Source organism: Schistosoma mansoni (assembly GCF_000237925.1).
Source record: "Schistosoma mansoni, WGS project CABG00000000 data, supercontig 0235, strain Puerto Rico, whole genome shotgun sequence".
NCBI classification, from domain to species: domain Eukaryota; kingdom Metazoa; phylum Platyhelminthes; class Trematoda; order Strigeidida; family Schistosomatidae; genus Schistosoma; species Schistosoma mansoni.
In genome coordinates, this window is record NW_017386099.1 from 209,221 (window position 1) to 230,748 (window position 21,528).

At 36.7% G+C, this 21,528-nt stretch overlaps 1 protein-coding gene across 2 annotated transcripts; it reads right to left on the reverse strand.

Moving 5' to 3' along the window:
- Positions 1–8,178: 8,178 nt before the first annotated feature.
- Smp_169720.1 (hypothetical protein) lies at positions 8,179–16,107 on the reverse strand (the record flags this gene model as incomplete). Of its 2 annotated transcripts, XM_018792635.1 has the most annotated exons (5): positions 8,368–8,582; positions 8,625–9,006; positions 13,250–13,618; positions 15,305–15,595; positions 16,105–16,107. In XM_018792635.1, 5 exons carry the CDS (start codon positions 16,105–16,107, stop codon positions 8,368–8,370), a joined length of 1,260 nt encoding a protein of 419 aa, XP_018644371.1. The 2 variants fall into 2 exon arrangements, with proteins under 2 accessions (XP_018644372.1, XP_018644371.1); XM_018792636.1 differs by having other exon boundaries at positions 8,179–9,006.
- Between the last annotated feature and the right edge of the window lie 5,421 nt (positions 16,108–21,528).

Genomic DNA, 21,528 nt, shown 5'->3' on the forward strand with positions numbered 1-21,528 from the left:
TGTATTGACAAAATCTTAGGGGGAAAAATCCATGTAAAAATATTTTGTAACTTACCAAATTAGACTATTACAAATGGCTTCTATGCTTTCATTGTGGTTACAAGGTATGAGTTACTACTTTCTGTAATTTGTTTGGTTGCATAATAACTGTTAGGTTAGGTCTAGATATTCATGGTTGTACTGGTACTTCTGCCTATGAGTTATTTAGGTTTTTTTAAACAATTGTGTTCCAGAAGAACCAGTGTTTTATACTTTACTTTATAACTGCGAGAAATGATCGTCAAATCAAGTGTTATGTTGAGGTTTCGCTTGTCTACTTTGTTTGAATGACTACAGTGGAAATCGAGGTTCATAAGTGATCTTTTGAAAACTTTCCTTAAGGTACGTGAGTTGGTTCATCATTTCTTGTTCTTATGGTTGCTTATCTCTTATTGTATCGGTAAGGATTTCAATATTGTTTTGCAAAACTATTAAGTATTTCACAATATTTCTGGACTATCGTTGGTGATAGAATGCAGGACACACATTTCGTCCGACTTAAGGCACATCGACACATCTACTTAAAAAGCCCATATTCCATCGAAAGCTCATCTAATTTAGTCGTTAATGTCAACAACGCGGAAGAACGAGTTGTTTCTACTCATGATAATGACTGATTAAATGAAAAAAAGCAACTAGTTTTAGTTGATGAGTTCCGAAAAGTACCTGGTTTATTTGGAAGTTCCAAAACTGTTGAATGTTAATACCTTTCTTATATTTTTATTACTCTTTAAGTTTTTCTGGAAATAATTTTTCACAATGATCCAGATGCTATCTTCGGTGGATCACAATCAAGTCATTTAAGTATGTATTCCTTGAATATATTTATACCTAGAGGGGACAGTTAGGGTTATTTATCTCTTAATGTCTTTCTCTCATCCGTACCCTTTATAATGTCCTGTTGTATCAACCATAATTGGCAAAAGTCATCTTCACTTAAGATATTTTTATTCTAAATTTGCCGTTGAACGTAATCTGATTTAAGAAAAACTCATCCCTAAGTAGCTTTGAACACTTGGAGAACATACTATTGTGTTTAGTTTAAGATGTTTCACCAGTACATATCTTAAGTACCTCTAAGATCCAACATAAGACTTGGTAGTACCCGTAGTTTATCAAGTACCATATATTTTCCATCAGTAGTACTTGAGTGTCACACTCAAACTGGCTTATAGATATCGTCAACATCCACCTCAATCTTGGTAGTTTCATCAACCTGATCACAATATTTCGATCTAACAGAAAACTTGTTGATACCAGTTTATTAAATGCTTCGAAAATTGCTTTTGACATCAACTTTACGACTTTTTAGGCAACTCGTAGATTGTTTTACATCTTTCAAGATACGTTAGTTAATTCAAGGAAGATGCTCCTTAGGGAATATGAACTACTTTTCTGGTTTCATTGAAATCGTAGATTACTATTGATTGTTCATTTAACTGAATATTTTACCCGTCCTAAAAATCAGTGAACAGAATTATACTACTTACTAGTACCATAAAAAATATGGATGATGTGTGGGAAGAATTAATCATTTTTACATGTGAATTAGATAACATATTAAAAAGTGATTGTTAAATATGCTTTTTTCTATTAACCGTGTTACCGCATAGACAAAAATCAGAATTTCACGAGCAAGGAATATTATCGCTTAGGACTAACTAATACAAGCTGAAAATATGTAATTATTGAAAGCCTTCAGGCTGATTATACCACTTAGGGTCAAGAATCCGTCCCGACAAAAGGGTTTTAAACCAGCCTGAAACAGTTATTTAGTGTTCTCTCGTTCCTCAACTACCAGTACGTAATCAAAAAGATATCTAAAAGGCCCTGTTTTATGTTCCTTTACTGTATAGTATTCCAGGGACACTATACTTCACTCGACTTTTACAAAACCGGAACAATATGTATTTCAATAAATCCAAGCAACAAAAACGTAGCCGTAAACACATTAGATCTTGTACAGAATTTATATTAAAATATTCTGACACAAGTTTGTTCGGTGATCCTGGCTGGTTGAAAGTGGAGCGATCAGTACATTCTGATTTCAGCTTGACAGAGTCCAATATTCTATCTTGTAAACATCACATATTTTAATTGTCAGGTAAAAATATGGATTTTCATATTTTGCTGATCAAAATCAAGGATAATTCACATGAACTTGGCTACATTAATTTGCATAGCATTTGTTAACTTTAGAAAAATCCAGAGATGAAAAGTAATGTACTCTTTATTAATAAGAAATAATTATAAAACCAACTTGATTCATTAGAATTTTCATAAATAACACATAGAAAGAAAAAAAATGATCCAAGCAATGAAGTGCATCAATTTTATGAGAATTACTGGTTTTATCAGTAATTTATTTATTGAATATGTTTTCTGTTTCTTTTTAGTTTCAAATATTGTATTTGTAAGGTGCAACTGATAAACGAACCTACCAAAGACAACAATAAACGTCCACCACCACTTAACTCTCTTTGAAATTGTAGCCTGTAGCTCTTCTAGGGTTACTGCTGGCCCTGAGCCCACACACAGGAGGAAGGTTGGGCATGAATATAGCGACCCCGCTAACCAGAATAAATAATCGAAACTCTGACCTAGGAGTTGAAGGAAGAATTATGACGTCTCGTGATAAAAGCCGAGATTCTTCGGGAGTCATGAGGCTGACGCCCCTTCTAACAACCAGAGCAACAATTAACATAGGTACATGGAATGTCCGGACAATGGAGGAAACCGGGAGGACCAGTCAAATAGCAACGGAAATGAGGAGATACAACTTGGCAGTACTTGGAATCAGCGAAATCCATTGGACCCAAGCTGGACAGAAAAGGCTAAATACAGAAGAGATGCTGCTGTACCCCGTTCACAAACGGGAAAACGCTACACACACTCAGCGAGTTGCTCTTATAATGTCCGAAAAATCCCCGAAAGCGCTTGTAGGATGGGAATCTCATGGATCCAGGATCATCAAAGTATCTTTGAAAACAAAGGAGGAGGGATTCACAATGAATTTTATCCATAGTTATGTACCCACAAATGATAGCAACGACGACGATAACGATCAGTTTTACGAGAAACTGCAATTGATCATAGCGACGTGCTCAAAAAAAGGAACTGGCCATCTTGGTGGGAGGCTTACACACCCAAGTTGGAATGAATAACACGGGATATGAAGATATCATGGGATGACATAAACTGAGAAAAGGACGGATATGGTGACAGGTTTGCAGATTTATGCGCATTCAACAAATTGGTTATAGGTAGAAAAGTATACCCATACAAACGCATAAATAAAGCTACATGGGTCTTACCACACCACATCACAGAGAACCAGATAGATCATATTTGCGTCAGCGAAAAATTCATAACGTCAATGGAAGACGTGAGAACCAGGAGAAGAGCTGACTTAGCTTCAGATCACCACCTGGTGGTTGCCAAGGTGAAACTGAAGCTAAAGAAACACTGAATAACCACAGAAACAGCATCACAAAGATCCAATTTAGCCCTCCTTCGACGAATTTTAAAGAGCTCTCAATTACAGGTTCCAAACCTTACAACATCTACTCAAAGAAGAAACTAATCTGTGGGACAACTATAAAGGGATCAAAGGAGCACCAACTTTAACGTGTCAGGATGTCCTGGGCCACAACAAGCATCATCATAAGGATTGGATCTCTATTGAAACCCTAGACAAGATTCAAGAAAGGAAAAACAAGAAAATAGCAATTAACAACAGCCGAGCAAGAACAGAGAAAGTCAATGCACCAACTGAATACACAGAAGTAAACAAGCAAGAGAAAAGGAGCATTAAAGCCGACAAACAGAAATACGTGGAAGACCTAGCCACGACATCTGAAAAAGTTGCAAGAGAAGGATATAAAACAACTACATGATACAACAAAGAAACTGATAGTGAAATATAGAAAACCAGAAAGATTGGCCAAGGACAAACAAGGCAAGTCAATCACTGAGGTTCAAGAACAGAGGAACAGATCAGTAGAACACTTCGAAGAATTCGAGAATGGACCAGCCCCATTGAATCAACAGGATATCGAGACAGCACCTACAGACATTCCTATACACGTCACTCTCATCAACGACCGAAGAAATCAAGATGGCCATCAGACAAATCAACAGTAGGAAAGCAGCAGGACCTGACAACATACCAGCTAAAGCATTGAAGACAGACATATGAGTAATTGCAAAAGTGCTTCACACTCTATTCACAAAGATTTGGGAAGAAAAACAAGTACCGATGGACTGGAAAGAAGGATACCTCATCAAGATACTAAAGAAAGATCTAAGCAAATGTGAGAACTACAGGGGAATCACATTACTATCAGTACCAGGAAACGTTCCACACAGTGTTGCTCAATCGGACGAAAGACGCAGTAGACGCCCAATTTAGAGATCAACAGGATCAGTCATGTACAGACCAAATCGTCACACTATGGATCATCGTTGAACAGTCAACTGAATAGAACTCATCACTAAACATCAACCTCCTAGACCATGAGAAAGTATTTGATAGTGTAGACGAGAGGACCTTATGGAAACATCTTTGACACTATGGTATACTTGAGAAGATCGTCAACATCATACGGAATTCATACGACGGGCTACAGTGCAAAGTGGTGCATGGAGGACAGACGCATTCCAAGTGAGGACTGGAGTCAGACAATGCTGCTTACACTCCCTCTTTCTGTCTCTTCTCATGATTGACTGGATTATGAAGACCTCGACATCTGAGGGCAAACACAGAATATAATGGATAGGTTGAATGCAACTAGACGATTTGTACTTCTCAGACGACCTGGCCTTTCTATCCCATACATATCAACAGCTGCAGGTCAGGACAACCAATGTGGCAGAAGCCTTTTCATCAGCAGGCCTCAACGTAAACAAGGGAAAAGCAAGATCCTCAAATATAACACCAACCCAACCACACTTGATGAAGGAGCTCTGGAGGAGGTGGAAACTTTCACACACCCATCTGGGCAGCACCATCGATGAACTAGGAGGATCTGATGCAGATGCGAAGGCAAGAATTGGAAAAGCAAGGACACAATTCCTACTATCGAAAAACATATGGAACTCAAAACAACTGTCAGCCAACATCAAAGTCAGAATCTACAATACAAACGTCAAGACAGTTCTACTGTACGGAGATGGAACTTGGCGAACTACCACATTCATTATTAAAAACGTATGCGTACCCATAAACAGTTGTCTACGCAAGATACCATATGTCCATTGGCCGGATACCATCAGCAACAATCCACTAAGGCAGAGAATAAACCAGCTACAAGCTGTAGAGGGAATTACGAAAAGCTGTTGGAAGTGGATAGAACATAGATTGCGGAAATCATCAAATTGCATAACGAAGTAAGCGCCAACTTGGAATCCTGAAGAGAACCAAAAAAATGAAGGTCAAAGAGCACACTGCGTCGAGAATCGGAAGCAAACATGAAAATGATGAATAGCAACTGAACACGATTGCCCAGGACAGAGTTTGATGGAGAATGTTGGTGAGAGGCCTACGCTCCACTACAAGAGTTAACAGGAGTAAGTAAGCAATGTTATTCAGGCCATTTTTCCCTGTTTAATAGACTGTATTAATTAATAGAAACAGATAAAGTTTATCAAGCCAAATAGTTTATTTGTTCTGACTTTGGCAAAGCTAAGACTCTGTGCTCGACAGTCTGGGGAATAGTTAAAATTTCACCTGCAGGAAGTTACCTTCTACAACCGTATTTTTGATTACTTCAGGAAACTAATTTATGGGTAATTCTACTCGAAACTTGATTAAATTATAATTGCAGTTAATAATTTTCATTGGACATTTATCGATGGATATAATTTGATATGACCTTTATTCTTATTCTCATAGCTAATCGACGTTATAAATAAAAAATAGCATATATGTAATATCCGAATGAGTAGAAAAATTATATTTTCTGACGTTTCGTGACTCAGTGTATGCCACTTCTTCAGAGAACAAATAACCAAATCAAATTTTGACTTGGTTACAAATATATTATTTTTATTTATAACAATCTACTGTATGTTCAATTTATTTGAAATTATCAAGTCAAACCTTGGTAATGATACCTATATAATCGACGTTATATTGATTGTTAAGATGTAAATAGCTTTCTATTAATTGTACTTAATATTATCTAGGAATATAGTAGAAACTTGCAAAAAAAACCATATAAGGTTTTAAGTGTTAGAGTAATGTATACATTCTGTAAAACCTTTGGCTACTATTGAACTATAAACTGTAACTTAGAAATTATGTTATCGCAATGGGAAACAATCTAGATTATGGACAATATAACATTGTCGTTTAGTTACTGCATTAATGCATAAACCTGATAGTGAGTCTAAAAAGAACAGTATTATTTTGTTACAATTTTCAAGAATGCAAATATCCCAATGCAGACTGATCAAAATTAGTCTTAAATATGAAGAACGAAAAAATACAAATCCTTACTGCTATCGAAAATAGGATATCACGCCCATTAGACAACTCAGTGGCTATCTAGGATCAGTAACTTAGTGGATAATGCATCGGAATTTGGAGCAATAGGTACAGCGTTCGAGTTTCAGTGTAAACATTAACATTGTAATGCATCTGATAAGTTCTAAATGAGACGAGATTTCCGGATATTACTGCCAGGCACAACCCAATATATGAACCTTACATGTTTGAAACAATAGTTCCATTCATTGAATGAGAAATTTGGAAAACATGTTTTCTTGATTGAAGTTAACAAAATCCTAGGTTTAAAAAATTCTTAAACCCAGATTACTTGGAAATGGGAAATCTTTTTTAACATGACTATATAACACACAAGATCCGATAAACCAAAGATTATGGAAAGCGCAACAACTTAGATTTTATGACAATCTTGAGACTAGCTTATTATTCGCTAATCTGTCACTAAGGCATAAATAATGTAACAAGTGTATGCTTTTCAATCCCTTCAGAGTAATACCAATTACGTAAGAAATATGGTCATAAATCTTAAGGTGTTTAAATATAACTCACTGAAGTTCACGCTGTTCATTCTGAAGTAATCTTATGAAACTAAATACATTTTTGACCGTAATCACAATGGGCTAGATAGCGAAGTAAGATTGTCTGATATTCTTTTCCTTAGCTTGTTATCGGTAAACCCCTTAATGATTGTTATATGCATTACGTACGCTCTTTTGAAAATGTTATTGGACAGCGATAAAACTATCCAATCAGTTCATTGACCGAAATGTTTCTCCGAATTTAAAACACATGTACCCCACAGTCTGGTGTGTTAGTACACGGAGTCTTATGCAAGTCGTTTACACAATAACTTGGGATTTCCTGTCTGAATATGATGTTTGTGCAATTAGTAACATCATACCACGCTAACCACCTTCTGTGACTGTTAGGTGACCTTGAGGGGCAAAGCCGATCTCTAGCCAACAAAACTGCAGGATATACATGCAATTTATTACATAGAAACATACAAAGTTTAGAAGTTTGGGTAAAGGTTTGAAATCAGGATCAAATTTAAAAATTAAAGTTACCGTTAGAATCCACTAAGAGAGGTAATGGATGGGAATCGACTGAACGGAAACTTTGTAGCCTAATACGGATGAATACTTAAGCAGTTCTTTGGTATCAAGAACATTTAAGCCCCCTTTACAAGTCCACAAATCATAGTCCCTATCTCTTAGGCTTGCCATATTCATCATTTCTCAAAATTTTTGTAACTAAATATTAGTAGTATATATTTAGCTTTTAAGAAAGTACAATTTATTCGTTGTTAAATTTTGCACAAAAGTTTAAGAAACGCTGTCTCGAATCTGATTGATTTGCCAGTATGTGGCGTATGATACTTATGTCTATAGACATAAGTAGTATGTAACACAAGTCAGAAGTGGAAATTCTGGCACCAGAAGGCTAAGAAGATCGAGTTGAAGAGAATAGACGGGAATGAAGTATTCAGTGTATAGTTCTCATATTTTATCAAGACACTGTGATTTTGTATTAAAACACATTGGTTGTCCCCAACTGAATGTTCGTCTATTACAAGTATGGTATACTCTTACTGTGTAGTTATTATAATTAAGAAGTCAATATATATTTTTCCAATTCAGTGATATATAATTACATAAGAGGTAAAGAGGGAAACTTTACAGTATACAAAAATAATTACCCTCCAATACAACATAAATTTATCACAATCCAATATAAAAGTGGAAAGTGAATCTGTACACATCGGTTTTCAACAGAACAACAACAAGGAAAAACATACCTAATTATCATTTGGATTATATTCAAGTTGATAATGATATTTCATAAGAGCATAGAACAGTCGATTGTGAACCAACCATAAAGCATAATTGTTTCATAGCATTATCTTCGGTTAGTTTACCTAGAAAATCGGCATATTGTAAATTAAAACTACTATTAATTGCTTGAGAGTCTTTCATAGTAATATTTGATGGCAAACAAGACATTGTCCACTTTGATTGATGATTTGAATGGAAAACTGTCGGAGAATTTTGATTATTATTATTATCATTGGTATTACTGTCACCGAGTAGTAGAAATTCATCAGATGAATCACTTTGAATTAGAATCATGTTGAAAAGGTTTTTACCTTTTAAAATCTCATTATCATCATCGTCATTATTATGATTATTTGTGTTAAATTTAGAATCCCATAGTCGTGTTTTCTCAGTTAGTTCTTTCTCATCTTTTTCAGATAAAGTGAATGCTTCTTTGTCTTCCTTGGAGTTTTCTTCTTCAACGATATTATTACTATGTAACATTGATGGGTGTATTGGCCATGCCTTAATATTTGATCGCATTGTAGTTGTGCAATAGACGCCAACAGCAGTGGGACTACAAGATAGATCATTATCTGATATTAACCAACCACATGAACTAGCCACCGATTCTGAATTGAACATCTATAAATGAATGGATGGAAAAAGCGACAAATGAAATGAATTAGTATCACAAATTAGAATATGAAACAATCAAGAAGTAATTAGTCACAATTTGAACAGGGTGTGGGTGGTACAGGTTCATATTTAATAGGAAGCATAGAGTTACTCAAGACTGTGGATATATCCCGCTGAAGCAGGCGACAACTAGCACGAAAACTAGATACAGGAATATTTATCAGTTACTTGCAAGCAGGATATGTATATCTACTGAATGATCACAGAGTGATAACCAATGTTCAGTTTATCTAGTCATTAGTACTGATCGAATTCTTCCGATCAAGCAGTGAATTGTGATATCGAGCTACTTAGACTAGCTGTCACAAAATAGTGACTTGGTTGATAAAATTCGATCAGGACTAAAGACTACGAGAACATCACATTTGTCAGTATTCAGTGGTCTACTAGTGTAGAGATAATTGCAGCTAGAGTTATTTAAAAAACTTGACCGTAATTCATTGGAAATCAAATAATTTCTGGACCTTTTCTTATTCAAATTAACGTAAGATAGGTCGTAGTTACTGAAGTATTTTTCCAGTGAGGATTTTTGAGATCAGTGGACAATGATGAGACTGACATCAAATACCATCCTATGGTGAATAAATAGGTATTGGTTAGATTATGTTAATGGTTAGAAAGGGTTACTTGATACTATTAGTGACTGAATTAAAGAAATATTTGATTAATCGCTATTCGTAGTAAATTAAGAGATAGAGGAGAGAATGGGTAGACGGTAAGTCGATAGTTTATTTTGGCTTATGATCCCGACTTACTTTTTTATTTCAAGAATCACATCATTAACTAGCATTATGAAATAGTCTACGTAAATTTTTCCAAAACATATTCAGTAATATTCAACAATGAAATATGAATGGCTTCTCATAAATTTTCTTACTAAACACCAACAAGCATTTTAGGTTGTAGGACGTAAGAAGAACCTAAGTAGAAATTCGTTCTTGACGTGATAATTGGCACTCATTAACAAGATACATATGCAACCACAATGAAAATCTTGTCTTTTTATGAACCCCAGCCCAAGTTAGCATCACTTAAAGGTGTCTTTAATGAGATAATCGGCTCCCAACTCTTACGTAGGAACGACTCAAGTATAAACTGATTGGTTACTGGGATCTAACGCCATACTGTATAGTTAGTCTTCAGTACTGACTCAATTCTATCGAGCAAAGTTTCAGACTGTCAGATATTGGTAATTTTCAGTGGATGGTCAAGTCTGAAAATTCGATTATAAACTAATCTCAAAGTGAACTTGATTATATTTAACGATTAGAAACAGCTTTAATATGGAATGAAAAATTAATGCAGGTTCTTTAGGTTCATAAATTTGTGAATAAAACCATCAATTAATTTACTTCCATGAAGCTTAGTGATATTACACCTATTGGGTTGCCTTTCTTAAAATTTGTTCAGCATATTTTTAAGAAGAATTAGTTGGTTAATTCGATGGAATATTCCCTAAACACATATAAAAAGATATCTGAAACAGAACCTATATATATATATATGATGGTTTTGAGTCCTACTCCAAAAACATTACTACCTACTTGGATTTACACTTATGAGCTGGCCTGTGGTGTTTGAATGAACCAATGATTCCCTTGTACTGATGGCTGTTTTAATTTCGAATCCCAAATACAATACATTCGTTCGTGCTCATCTAATACTTTTTGATTAAATTGCGTTATTTCTGAGAGTACTAGTTTATACTATAGTTTAAATATTCTTACTACTTCTACCACTATAGGATTTGAATCGACAACTTCATCTCTGTGCTAATGTGGTATGGCAACTCGAACTGATGTACGTACGTACGAAGTTCTACGTTGTGACTGACTGACTGAAATACTCTTAAAAATCACATAGGCGTCGCGATGGAGCCTGTGATGGAACAGTTGGACATATATTCAGATTTTAATGCTTCTGAGGATTACATGGAGAGGTTCGAAATCTGGGCTATGACCAAGGAAGATGTTGAGGATTTCAATATTGTGGCCCATTTCCTTACATTCATCGGAAAAGAAGCATACAGCTTAATAAAGACTGGCGTTTCCAGACAAACCGATTTCACTCCTTTATGCAACTCTCAAGCAACTACTGCTGGATCATGTAAAGTATACAAATTCCGAATGCGGTAAGGGAGAAAAATTCGATGAAATGACTGGCCAGAGCATCAGGAATTCCACTACTTTACTACGTCGTCGCAGTCCAATACGTAATCAAGGTTATTCAGATAATAAATCATTATATTGTGAAACAGTTCACGAAGATGAGCACAAGTTTGGTAAATACTTGTTCTGTAGCATGTTTCACCCATGTGATTCATGCGTATTTCGTAATTCTAAATGCTTTAAGTGTGATAAAACTAGACACATTCAGTCAGTTTGTAATACCATGGTTCATTTCGCTGAAACTAATGCTAAAATTTGTGATTCTACTAAGTTGGATGTCTCTAATGATCACTTATCTGTATCCAAGACTTCCAGAAGCGGTATAACGTCACATAACAGTCCAGAGTTGAATGAAACCCAGAATCATTGTGAGACAAAAGTTTCTAATAAACCAACTTATCAGATTCCTCGTGTTATTGTACAAGATGTGGTTTGTCATAATTATTTACATCTTTCTGATGAAATTTCTTACAACTCCGAGAATAATATGTTGAATGAGTCAAATCATGATCAAAAACCGGATTCAGTTTTGGTAGATGCTAATTTTTCTAATGATCCATCATTCTCTAATGAAACTATTAATAAATTTGAGGGAAATATTTCAGAAAAACCAAATTCTGATACCATATCAAGTGTCAGTGGTCCTCACAATGGATTTATCTCTATTGATATCCCCAATGAGTGTGACAAATATGTTCCGGATCAGTCGAATTCTAGTCACATTTCTGATGTTATTGTATCAGATGTTGGATATTCTCCAAACCAATGTGTGTCGAGTAGAATCTCTGGTCAGTGGTATGGTGAATCAAAGGGAATAGAAAGTTTTCCCGAAGCAACCAGAGAACCGGTTTGCCCAGGTAGAAAATCCAAATCAAGTCCAAGATTATCCTAATGAGTATGAGGCAGATGCATGTTTTCCATCCGATTGTTTCGCAGGTGAATCAAGCCAAGATGAATCACATGTGTTAATTACACATGCATATCTATCTGTGTATTGTAATATAAATAACAACAAGAATATGCATCATAATTTTTATGCAAGTCAAAGTCACATGATGGAATGCCTCGAATTATGTGTCAGTGTGTATCCCCCAAATACTCACATATAACAATCGAAGTGTGAGAAATAAGAAGATAATACAAATTTGGGACGTCAAATTGGTTATAACATTGCGACATAAGGACCCTACGTTATTTTGTGGGGGAGGATAGTGTTGGAAAGTCTATGATGTAAATTCTAGATATCAGTGGTTTTGTAGTGAACAAGAACACGAGTGGGGACAGTCGAATGTATTTAAGCACAAATTACAGACTATCTCACTAAATTCTGATAATCATACAGCAAACAGTTAATTTGCAAAATAACAATCAATTGTCTCAATCTTCAGTGTTCCTTCTGTAAATATCAGTTCATCTTCTCTAATTCCACTGTTCATGCATTTTCCTACCAATTGCGCTTCATTCCAGTTCTTTCCATATCGGCCTTCTGTCAAAATACATTCAATGTCTGACCATCGCCATATACTACTTATATGGATATAAGTAGACCACACTACAGTTTCACTACACAACCGATATGATGATTGTATGCAATTCCAGGAATCAGGTGAGTCTGTTCCAATTTCGGCTGTTAATTCTAATACTAATGAGTATATTCTAGATTTTACAGGGTCTACATCTATTACACAATTGGGCAGACACGTGATGAACCTAAAGAGGTACAATTGATCGCAGAAATTTGGATTCTCATTCAAGCTGTGGCGGATATGGTGTTTATATGAACCAATGATTTCTTTGTATTGATGACTGTTTTGATTTTGAATCCTAAATACAATACATTCGTTCGTGCTCATCTAATACTTCTCGATTAAATTGCGTTATTTCTGGGATTACTAGTTTATAGTATAATTCAAATACTCTTAAATATCACATGCTCCTGATAAAATAACAAGTATTTTATGTCTTCCTTCACTGTCAGCCTCGAAAAATAATATTAAAAATTATTTTCAATTTAAACTCACATATAAAAGAGAATTGTCTTGTGAAATTGCCTCTGCATTCATATCATACAAGCATATTACGCCATCTTCAGAACAATCCATTAGACGTAAATAACCGGGAACAGAAGTAGGATCGAATTTTACATCAACAATATCATCTGAATGTAAATCTTTAATAGTGCTTAATGGAGATGATAGATTTCGTGTGTCCCAATAAACTAACTGAGCTGTTTCCGCATCGCATTCACTAGCATTTTTAGAGTTAAGTTTTCGACGTTTCTTTTTCAATCTGTAAACTTCTGTACCACAACAAATTAGACTGCCATCTGCACTGATAGAACAACAAGTGAAAGGTACATTCAGAAGTTGTTTATAAGACTGGATAGCGGGCTGTTTTGTTGTTAAAGAAAAAATTTAAGACAGTTTCCCATTAATATATAGATGAAAAGAAAAAAAACTATATTATTGGCAGTATGAATAGCTAATATGAATGAATCACTGATAAAATTGTATCTGAATAATTAGGAATCAAACTCTTGAGGTCCATATGATTGGAGATAATTTAAACATATTGATATTAAAGTTAACTCCAATATTTAATAGTAAGTGATAAAACGATTTGGAAGTTGTTGTTATAAGGATCGTACTAATATAATTTCAACTTTTGATGTCTATTAACAAGAAGACATAAGCCATTTAAAGTATGAGGGCGATTATCACTTCCCGGCTGCCCACACCGTGAAAGGGTTCTTCTAGAGGTACCTGAAGAAAATATTGGGTTAGAGTTTGTCTTAGTGACCTGAGAGCGTGACCGTAGTGCCAAGAGACAAGTGCTTGAGGTCAGTCACACACGACCTTTTTGTGGGTAATTTTCATGTTAGTTCTTTACTTGTTGAGACCTTACCGTCAGAAACGGAAATCTATGGGATAAGGCGAGATGTGCATTTTTAGGGTAGACCTTTCCTAACCCCACCCTTTCCTTGTGAGAAGGCAGCATCGCCGTTGTGCTGGTTGTCTGAGGGAAACACCATACTACCGTCACAGCTCTATACGGTCAGCAGTACGACTTCACCCTCAGACCTTGTGTTTGGTGCTTTTAGTCTTACCGCTCTTCGACTGACCTGCCTGGCATGGTAAAACCTTGAGTAACGATTGTTCCAGCCAGTATAGCCCGACTGGTTCATCATTATAGGCAAGCTCGACCACCACGTCAAAGGTAGCAGCAACGGTTGGGAATCTGTAAGCACCATTTGTACTTATCTAGTTTCGATAAACAAAGCCTATGGAACTCAAAACAACTGTCAGCCAACATCAAAGTCAGAATCTACAATACAAACGTCAAGACAGTTCTACTGTATGGAGATGAAACTTGGAGAACTATCACATTCATTATTAAAAACGTATGTGTACTCATTAACAGTTGTCTACGCAAGATGCCATATGTCCGTAGGCCGGATACCGTCAGCGATAACCCACTATAGCAGAGAACAAACCAGATCCCAGCTGAAGAAGAAATTACGAAAGGCGCCGGAAGTGGATAAGACATAGATTGCGGAAATCATCAAACTGCATCACGAAGCAAGCTCTAACTTGGAGTCGTCAAGGCAAAAGGATGAGAGGCAGACCAATCAACGCATTGCGCGAAAACTGTAGGCAAACATCAAAAGAACAAATAGCGTTTGGCTGCAACTGGAAAGAAGAACCCAGGAAAGATTTGGCTGAATGTCCCTGGCTGGCATCTTACGCTTTACGGGGAGTAACAGACACAAGTAAGGTTATGATATGTAACTGGGTATGCGTATTGTTCCAAATTTGTGTTTTTAGTAAGTGATGCATTGTAATTACCTTTCGCAAACCCATTATAATAATACTTCATAATAAAGTACAGGTTTATGTATTAGCCAGAAGTAGCGGTTGGAGATGTACTATTATTAGGACTAAAGTCTTGAATCGATGACTCAGTAACTAATTTAGGGACTTGACTTTGTAACCCATTTCACCCTTTTGAAAAAATAAACAATTCAGATGTTAAATTCCGAAGACACATTTACAATTGAACAAAAAAACACCACGTACCTGTGGAATGTTATCCCTCATATCCCAAATCTGGACATCTTTATCAGAACAACATAATAGCGAACTTATTCCAGGTGAATAGTCGATATCCACAAGATTTGTTTCAATAGGTACCTTTTTACTGTGATTATTTGTTTGCATTGATGGTAAATGAAGTGAATGCAATTGAAATCCTCTGACTTCATATATCATATCATGATTATTATGAGTAACAAGAATATTGTCGCTGTACTTTTGAGGTAAATAACTCACAACATTTAACATTTTGAGCTGAGGATATGGTAACTTTTTCTGAGAAACAAAAATTTACAGATTAGGAGTTTACAACAACATTTGACGTTAGTGGTAAACTGTTCAGAATAAATATCTGTATTTATTTTAATTCAATAAAGCGCTGGGAAACTATGTAACGAAGACAAGTATTCGTAAAAACATAACCGGGTTTTTCCAAATCAGCACGAAAATTGAGGTAAATGTTTGTCATGAATACAGTTAAAACAATCATTCAGGTACATAAATATGAAACAGTCATACATTATTTCGACTGGATAAACTCCAGTTTATGTCATGGATTATGTTGTAACGAATGATGCACAGCCTGAGGATTATTAAAATCAGTTAAATAGAATGTTGATCGATGGGTGATGCACAATGACACGTTATATGATAAATGTTCATAAGAAAAGACAATTAGTCCAAATTTCGGACTGGACTATGATTAAGAACAAGACAGCAAGAAGAATAGGTTTCTCTTTAGTGCAATAATATATTTAAATAGAGACGGTAAGATACAAAATAACCATTGTCATACATCGTAGGGACTGTAGGATATGAATTTTGTAGGTCACTCTCTGGTCAATGAGATTACGAAAAGCCTGTCAGGTTTAGTTTTCACTTGTCAAGACCAGAATGTTTAGAAGAACCAAGGCAAAGGTCCGGACTAAATAATGATAAAGAAAATGTCATACAAAGTTTAATAAAATGTGTAAGAATATGAGCTCTATAGAAGTACATTTAGTATTATCGATGACTGACCGGACTCCATAATGTGCGGTAAACTTGACCAATTTAGAGTGAATTTCGGGTAAATAAAAACTAGAAACTTTGTTTACATTTTGTGGAAAATGGGACGAGAATGTCAGAATTTACATCGGTCTGGAGATTTTACCTAAAACATACACAACTGGGAGAATAAGTGAACATACATATCGTTGTTGACTAAAATGTAGCCATTAGTGAAGAGTAATGAACAAATAGACTTGATGTGGAAGAAATGTCGCATATTGCAAAGATAGAGGTTCCTTGTTAGAAAAACTGATCACCGTGGTTGCTCCCTATAAATTTTAAAATATCTACTTCTTACATAATAAAATGCTTGATTATATTATGGTGTACGAGGAAACATTGGATCTTATTCACGTAAATAAATGGATATACGCAGATCGGACAACAGATAGGGCTGGCTATGTCTTTAGAAAGTCTTAATGTTGACGTTTGTTGTCTATCTGTTATAATTGTGTTTTGCTTCTAAACGACCCAGCTATTCCTATTGCTTAGTATTCTTATACGATGACACTCGACAAGACCCCAAAATCAGAACACTTTGAACAGGAATCAAATTGTATTCAAAATAACAATGGTATGTGAACAGCAATCACTGATTTGAATAACGTTCATATAATTATAGTATATACATAAGAAGCTTCTAGATTTTTCTCCAATAATATGCCCGGGCTGATCGGTTTAGAATTAGCCAATCAGCGCGCAGCAACACCATCATGCATAAAACATGCTTTAATCCAATCTATGTCCCACTAACACTATCCGAGACCCGTATTCAGGACTAGTGAAGTACTACAAATTCGCTATCCATCTGTCGATTCGAAAAGTTTGTTTCAAGTGCGTTTATCCGGGGACTCTGTGGCATCTTCGTCTGGTCTTGCTGGCGTTGGTGTCGCAATAAGCGCTAGAGCTGAGGCAGCACTAATCGATCGGATCTTCATTAACAGTCGGTTATGTGCTGTTAGATTAGAAAGCTCCATCAAAGTGAGAAATCGGCGTGAGAAACGATGTCTTTTCGTCATCTCAGTCTATGCCCTGACAGATTGCAGCCCGGATTCAATCAAGGATGAATTCTATCACCAGTTAACTGTTCTGCTCCAGAAAGCGCGCTCGACAGATATTGTAGTACTAACCGGAGACCTGAATGCACAGGTTGGGCGTCTAGGCACAGAAGAGAGTCGTCTAGGAGGCCGATAAGGACTTGTTGGTTGCAGGATAGATAACGGTGACCGTCTACTCAGTCAGTCAGTTACAACGTAGGACCAGGCACATATATACATCGGTCCAAGTTGCCATACCTCGTTAGCACAACAAGATCAACACCGGATTCATAGAAGTAGTTAATTTAGTGGTGGTAGTATATAAAGAAAGATTGCATATAAGGATATAGTATAGGAAGGAAAAAAGTTATGAAGCAATTTTAATCTCAAGGCTTAAGGGAAGATAAAGAGTGTATACACCTACGCCATTGTGATTGATTCTGAGCCATGTCACCCAGAGTCTCCAACCATTGGTTACGATAGTCACGCGGACCCCAACCAGGTAGTCTGCATCTGCCAACATGGCTCACACTAGAAGTTAGTGACTTCAAGCACTGATGCCATGTTTTGGTTTGGCCGCCCCTAACTCTCTTCCACCCACCCCCAATACTAGTCAGCATTGCGCGTCGTGGTAATCGGTGTTCAGGCAACTGTGTGATGAGTGCAAAGGCTGATACCACGAAGTCTACGCTAATTTGACGCCTGTGGCTTTCAAACGGCTCAGTAAAATCTGCTGCGTTTGGCCATTAAAAAACTTGATGTCTTTGGTCTGCTAAATAAGTTTGACATAGGCTAATTCACGGGAACCGATAAACTGCATCCTATGTTACTAAAGAAATTAGCTAACTCTGTTGCGAACCCCTTGGTATATGCTTTAATATATTCGTAACCCAGAGTCATTTACCGAAAGACTGGAAGAACGCCATAGTAAGTACTGTCTTCAAAACAGGTACGAAAAAAAACCTAGGAATTATCAACCCGTTAGACCAACTAGCATGGTTGCTAACATTTTGGGAAAAAATATTCGGAAGAAGTTGTCTAAACATTTCGGAAAAGCAGCATGGTTTTAGAACAGGTTATCCCTGTCTCACTAACTTATTAGTGGCTCGTGAAAGCTGGTGAGCTCTTAAAGACCAAAAGTTACCTATAGACGTAGCCTACACTGACTTTAGCAAAGCTTTTGATAAGGTTCCTCACAACCGGCCGTTATATAAGTTAACAAATGTCGGGTTTGGAGGCAATCTATTAATGTGGACAAAAGACTTCCACATTGGGCGCCAACAAAGAGTATGGGTGAACCACAAGTTGTTTAGCTGGGAAACTGTGTTTAGCGGAGTGCCATAGGGTACAGTTTTAGGGCTAGTGTTATTCCTCTTATATGTAAATGACCTTCCTCGTCTACTATCATCGTCGGTCTTGCTATATGCCGACGATGTTAAGATATGGAGAGCGATACAAAGTAAGGGTGATAGCTTAGAACTTCAAAATGACCTGGAGAAATTATCTGAATGGTCTTAAACCTGGCAGTTGCCAATAAACACTTCCAAGTGTATTGTGATGCATATCGGTCATCAAGGTACAGATACATACATAGTGAATAACATTGAGCTACTTGTTTTCCAAATACACAATGACTTAGGAGTCATCGTTAGCCAGGACTTAAAAATTACTGCACACTGCCGTGCAATAGTCGCCAAAGGTTTTAGAATCTTATGGTCAATACGTGGGGCCTTTAGTCATTTTGACGATAAAGCTTTTTCGACTTTGTATACAGTATTCGTGCGTCCTAAACTTGAGTACTGCATACAAGCGGTTAGCCCTTGCCTAAAAAAAGTGAGCCTTTGGTAAAGGTCCAGAGAATAGCAACTAAGCTGATTCCCGGAATAGCGAGGCTACCGTATGATGCTCGACTGACTAAGTTAAACGTATTCTTGCTGTCATATCGAAGAACTAGAGGTGACTTGATTACAGTTTTTAAATTCCTTAGTGATAAATGTGCACCTGATATGACCTCATTTTTCTTATCTTCCAAAAGAGAGGATTCACGAGAACACCTCAGAAATGTTCACAAGTTTGGAGCAAATTACATGTCAGCTGACGATCGACTTTCCCATCTAATCATCAACGAATGGTATTCATTACCTCAACACGTGATTGAAGCTCCATCGGTCGACTCTTTCAAAAAAAAGTTGGATCAACTGAGAGATCATCATCGCCAGTAATAACACAGGCCAGCAAGCCTCCTGCCCTTTCCGAACTGAAACTGTATATTCTTCAGAAAAATTTTTACTAACACGCGACATAGATATGGGTATGGCCCTTAATAGGGAGAAGTAATTACGCCAAACATTACATGAAAACCCCATAAATTGTCACAGAAATTTATTAGACTAACCTAGGTACAACAGTGGCCTACAACCAAATTATGGGAGCAAGTCAACGATCCAGTAGTGAAATCCACTGAAGGTTGCCGAGTGCTTGAAGGTCAAACCGTCGTAAAACGATTGGTGCGTCAGTTCGACAATTCATAAGGTTTCGCAGAAGCGGTCAAATAAAGAAAACTTCAGATTTGATGAGTTCAGCCACACTATGTTAGATAATGTCCAACCTTCAGGCAACAAAATGATGCCGTCGTGATATCACGACGGTGTATGGCATGAGACAAATCTGCAGTGATATTATGTTATCTCAGCGGTTTACCAGTTCGAACAATTTTCAGACATTCTTCCCAATCAACCAATAAAGGGGAAATAAAGGCCAACAAAACGGAAATAGAGAGGACGAAAACGTCGTGTATCTGGTGTAAATTTGTAGACAAAAATACGTAACTTAGGTTATTTGAATATACCGCTTTCTGTACTTACACTTTCATAAACCTCTACAAAATAACTCACTGTTTATTAGAAAAGGAAGGTTATTATCATTAACACAACCAAGAAAATGCTGACAGGGGTTTTCCTTAGATGCATATATACTTTTTTGTTTAGCCAAATTGTCCCAAAAACTTGTTGGCCATCACAAATCGCGTACGTGATGTAGGTGAGTGGCGACGCAAAATTATTTTCACGACATGAGAGACAAATTACAGAAGTGTCGATGAAGAAAACAAGAACATGTATGTACTAATTTAAATTGATAGTTATTCTCTACTGTTCTATAGGTACAGTCTTCCGTGTTAACAGACATAACCGTAAGTAAAGCTTCATGTAGCCAGTTGTGTAAAGGAAAGAAATAAGATATTGTAGCGGTAACAAAATCCTTGAAATCAGTAGCGGCCATTCTGGATTACCCAGAAGCGACCACGATTAAGCAAATGCTCCCTTATGAAACCACTAACCGACCAACTTTGTGGAAATGTGAAATTCATTATTCTGGACTACACCATGCGAAAAGCATTTTCCACATTTAAGGAACTTATTGCAAAGGCAACCATGCTAGCACATCAGGACACTCAAGCGCACATTAATGGCGCAGTAGACGCATGCGATTTAGCAATCGGAGGAGTCTTACAACCATGGGTTAACCACTCCTGGTAACCTTTTGCATTTTTCTCGAGACGGTTGCTAGACACTGAATTGAGGTATAGCACCTTCGGTAGGGAACTCCTAGCTATGTATTGTGCTGTACGGTATTTTCAACACTCTATCGAAGGCCGAGAATTCAACCATTTTTACTGATCATAAACCCCTTACTTTCTCTTTAAGCTCATCTTCTGACTAGTACTTACCTCATCAGTCTCGATAACTGAACAACATTTCGCAGTTTACTTCAGATATACAACACATTTCTGAAGCAAACAACGTAGCTGCAAATGCCTTGTATAACTCCCTTGAATAGCCAATTCCAAGGAATCGACCTTCTTAAGCTCACTCTGTTTCAAAAAGAAGACACTGATCTTCAGCACGAGTTATCTACGACGACCCTAAAACTGAGCATTAAACAGATGGGGATAGGTAAGGAAACCTAACTATGCGAAACATTTACAGGTGGGGATCGCACAATCGTACCGAAACATTATCGACTCAACGTATTTAATACGTGACACAAATTTTCTCACTCAGGTGTTCGTGTATCCATCAAGCTTATGGCAGAACGGTTTCGCTGGCTTGGTGTGAATGAAGA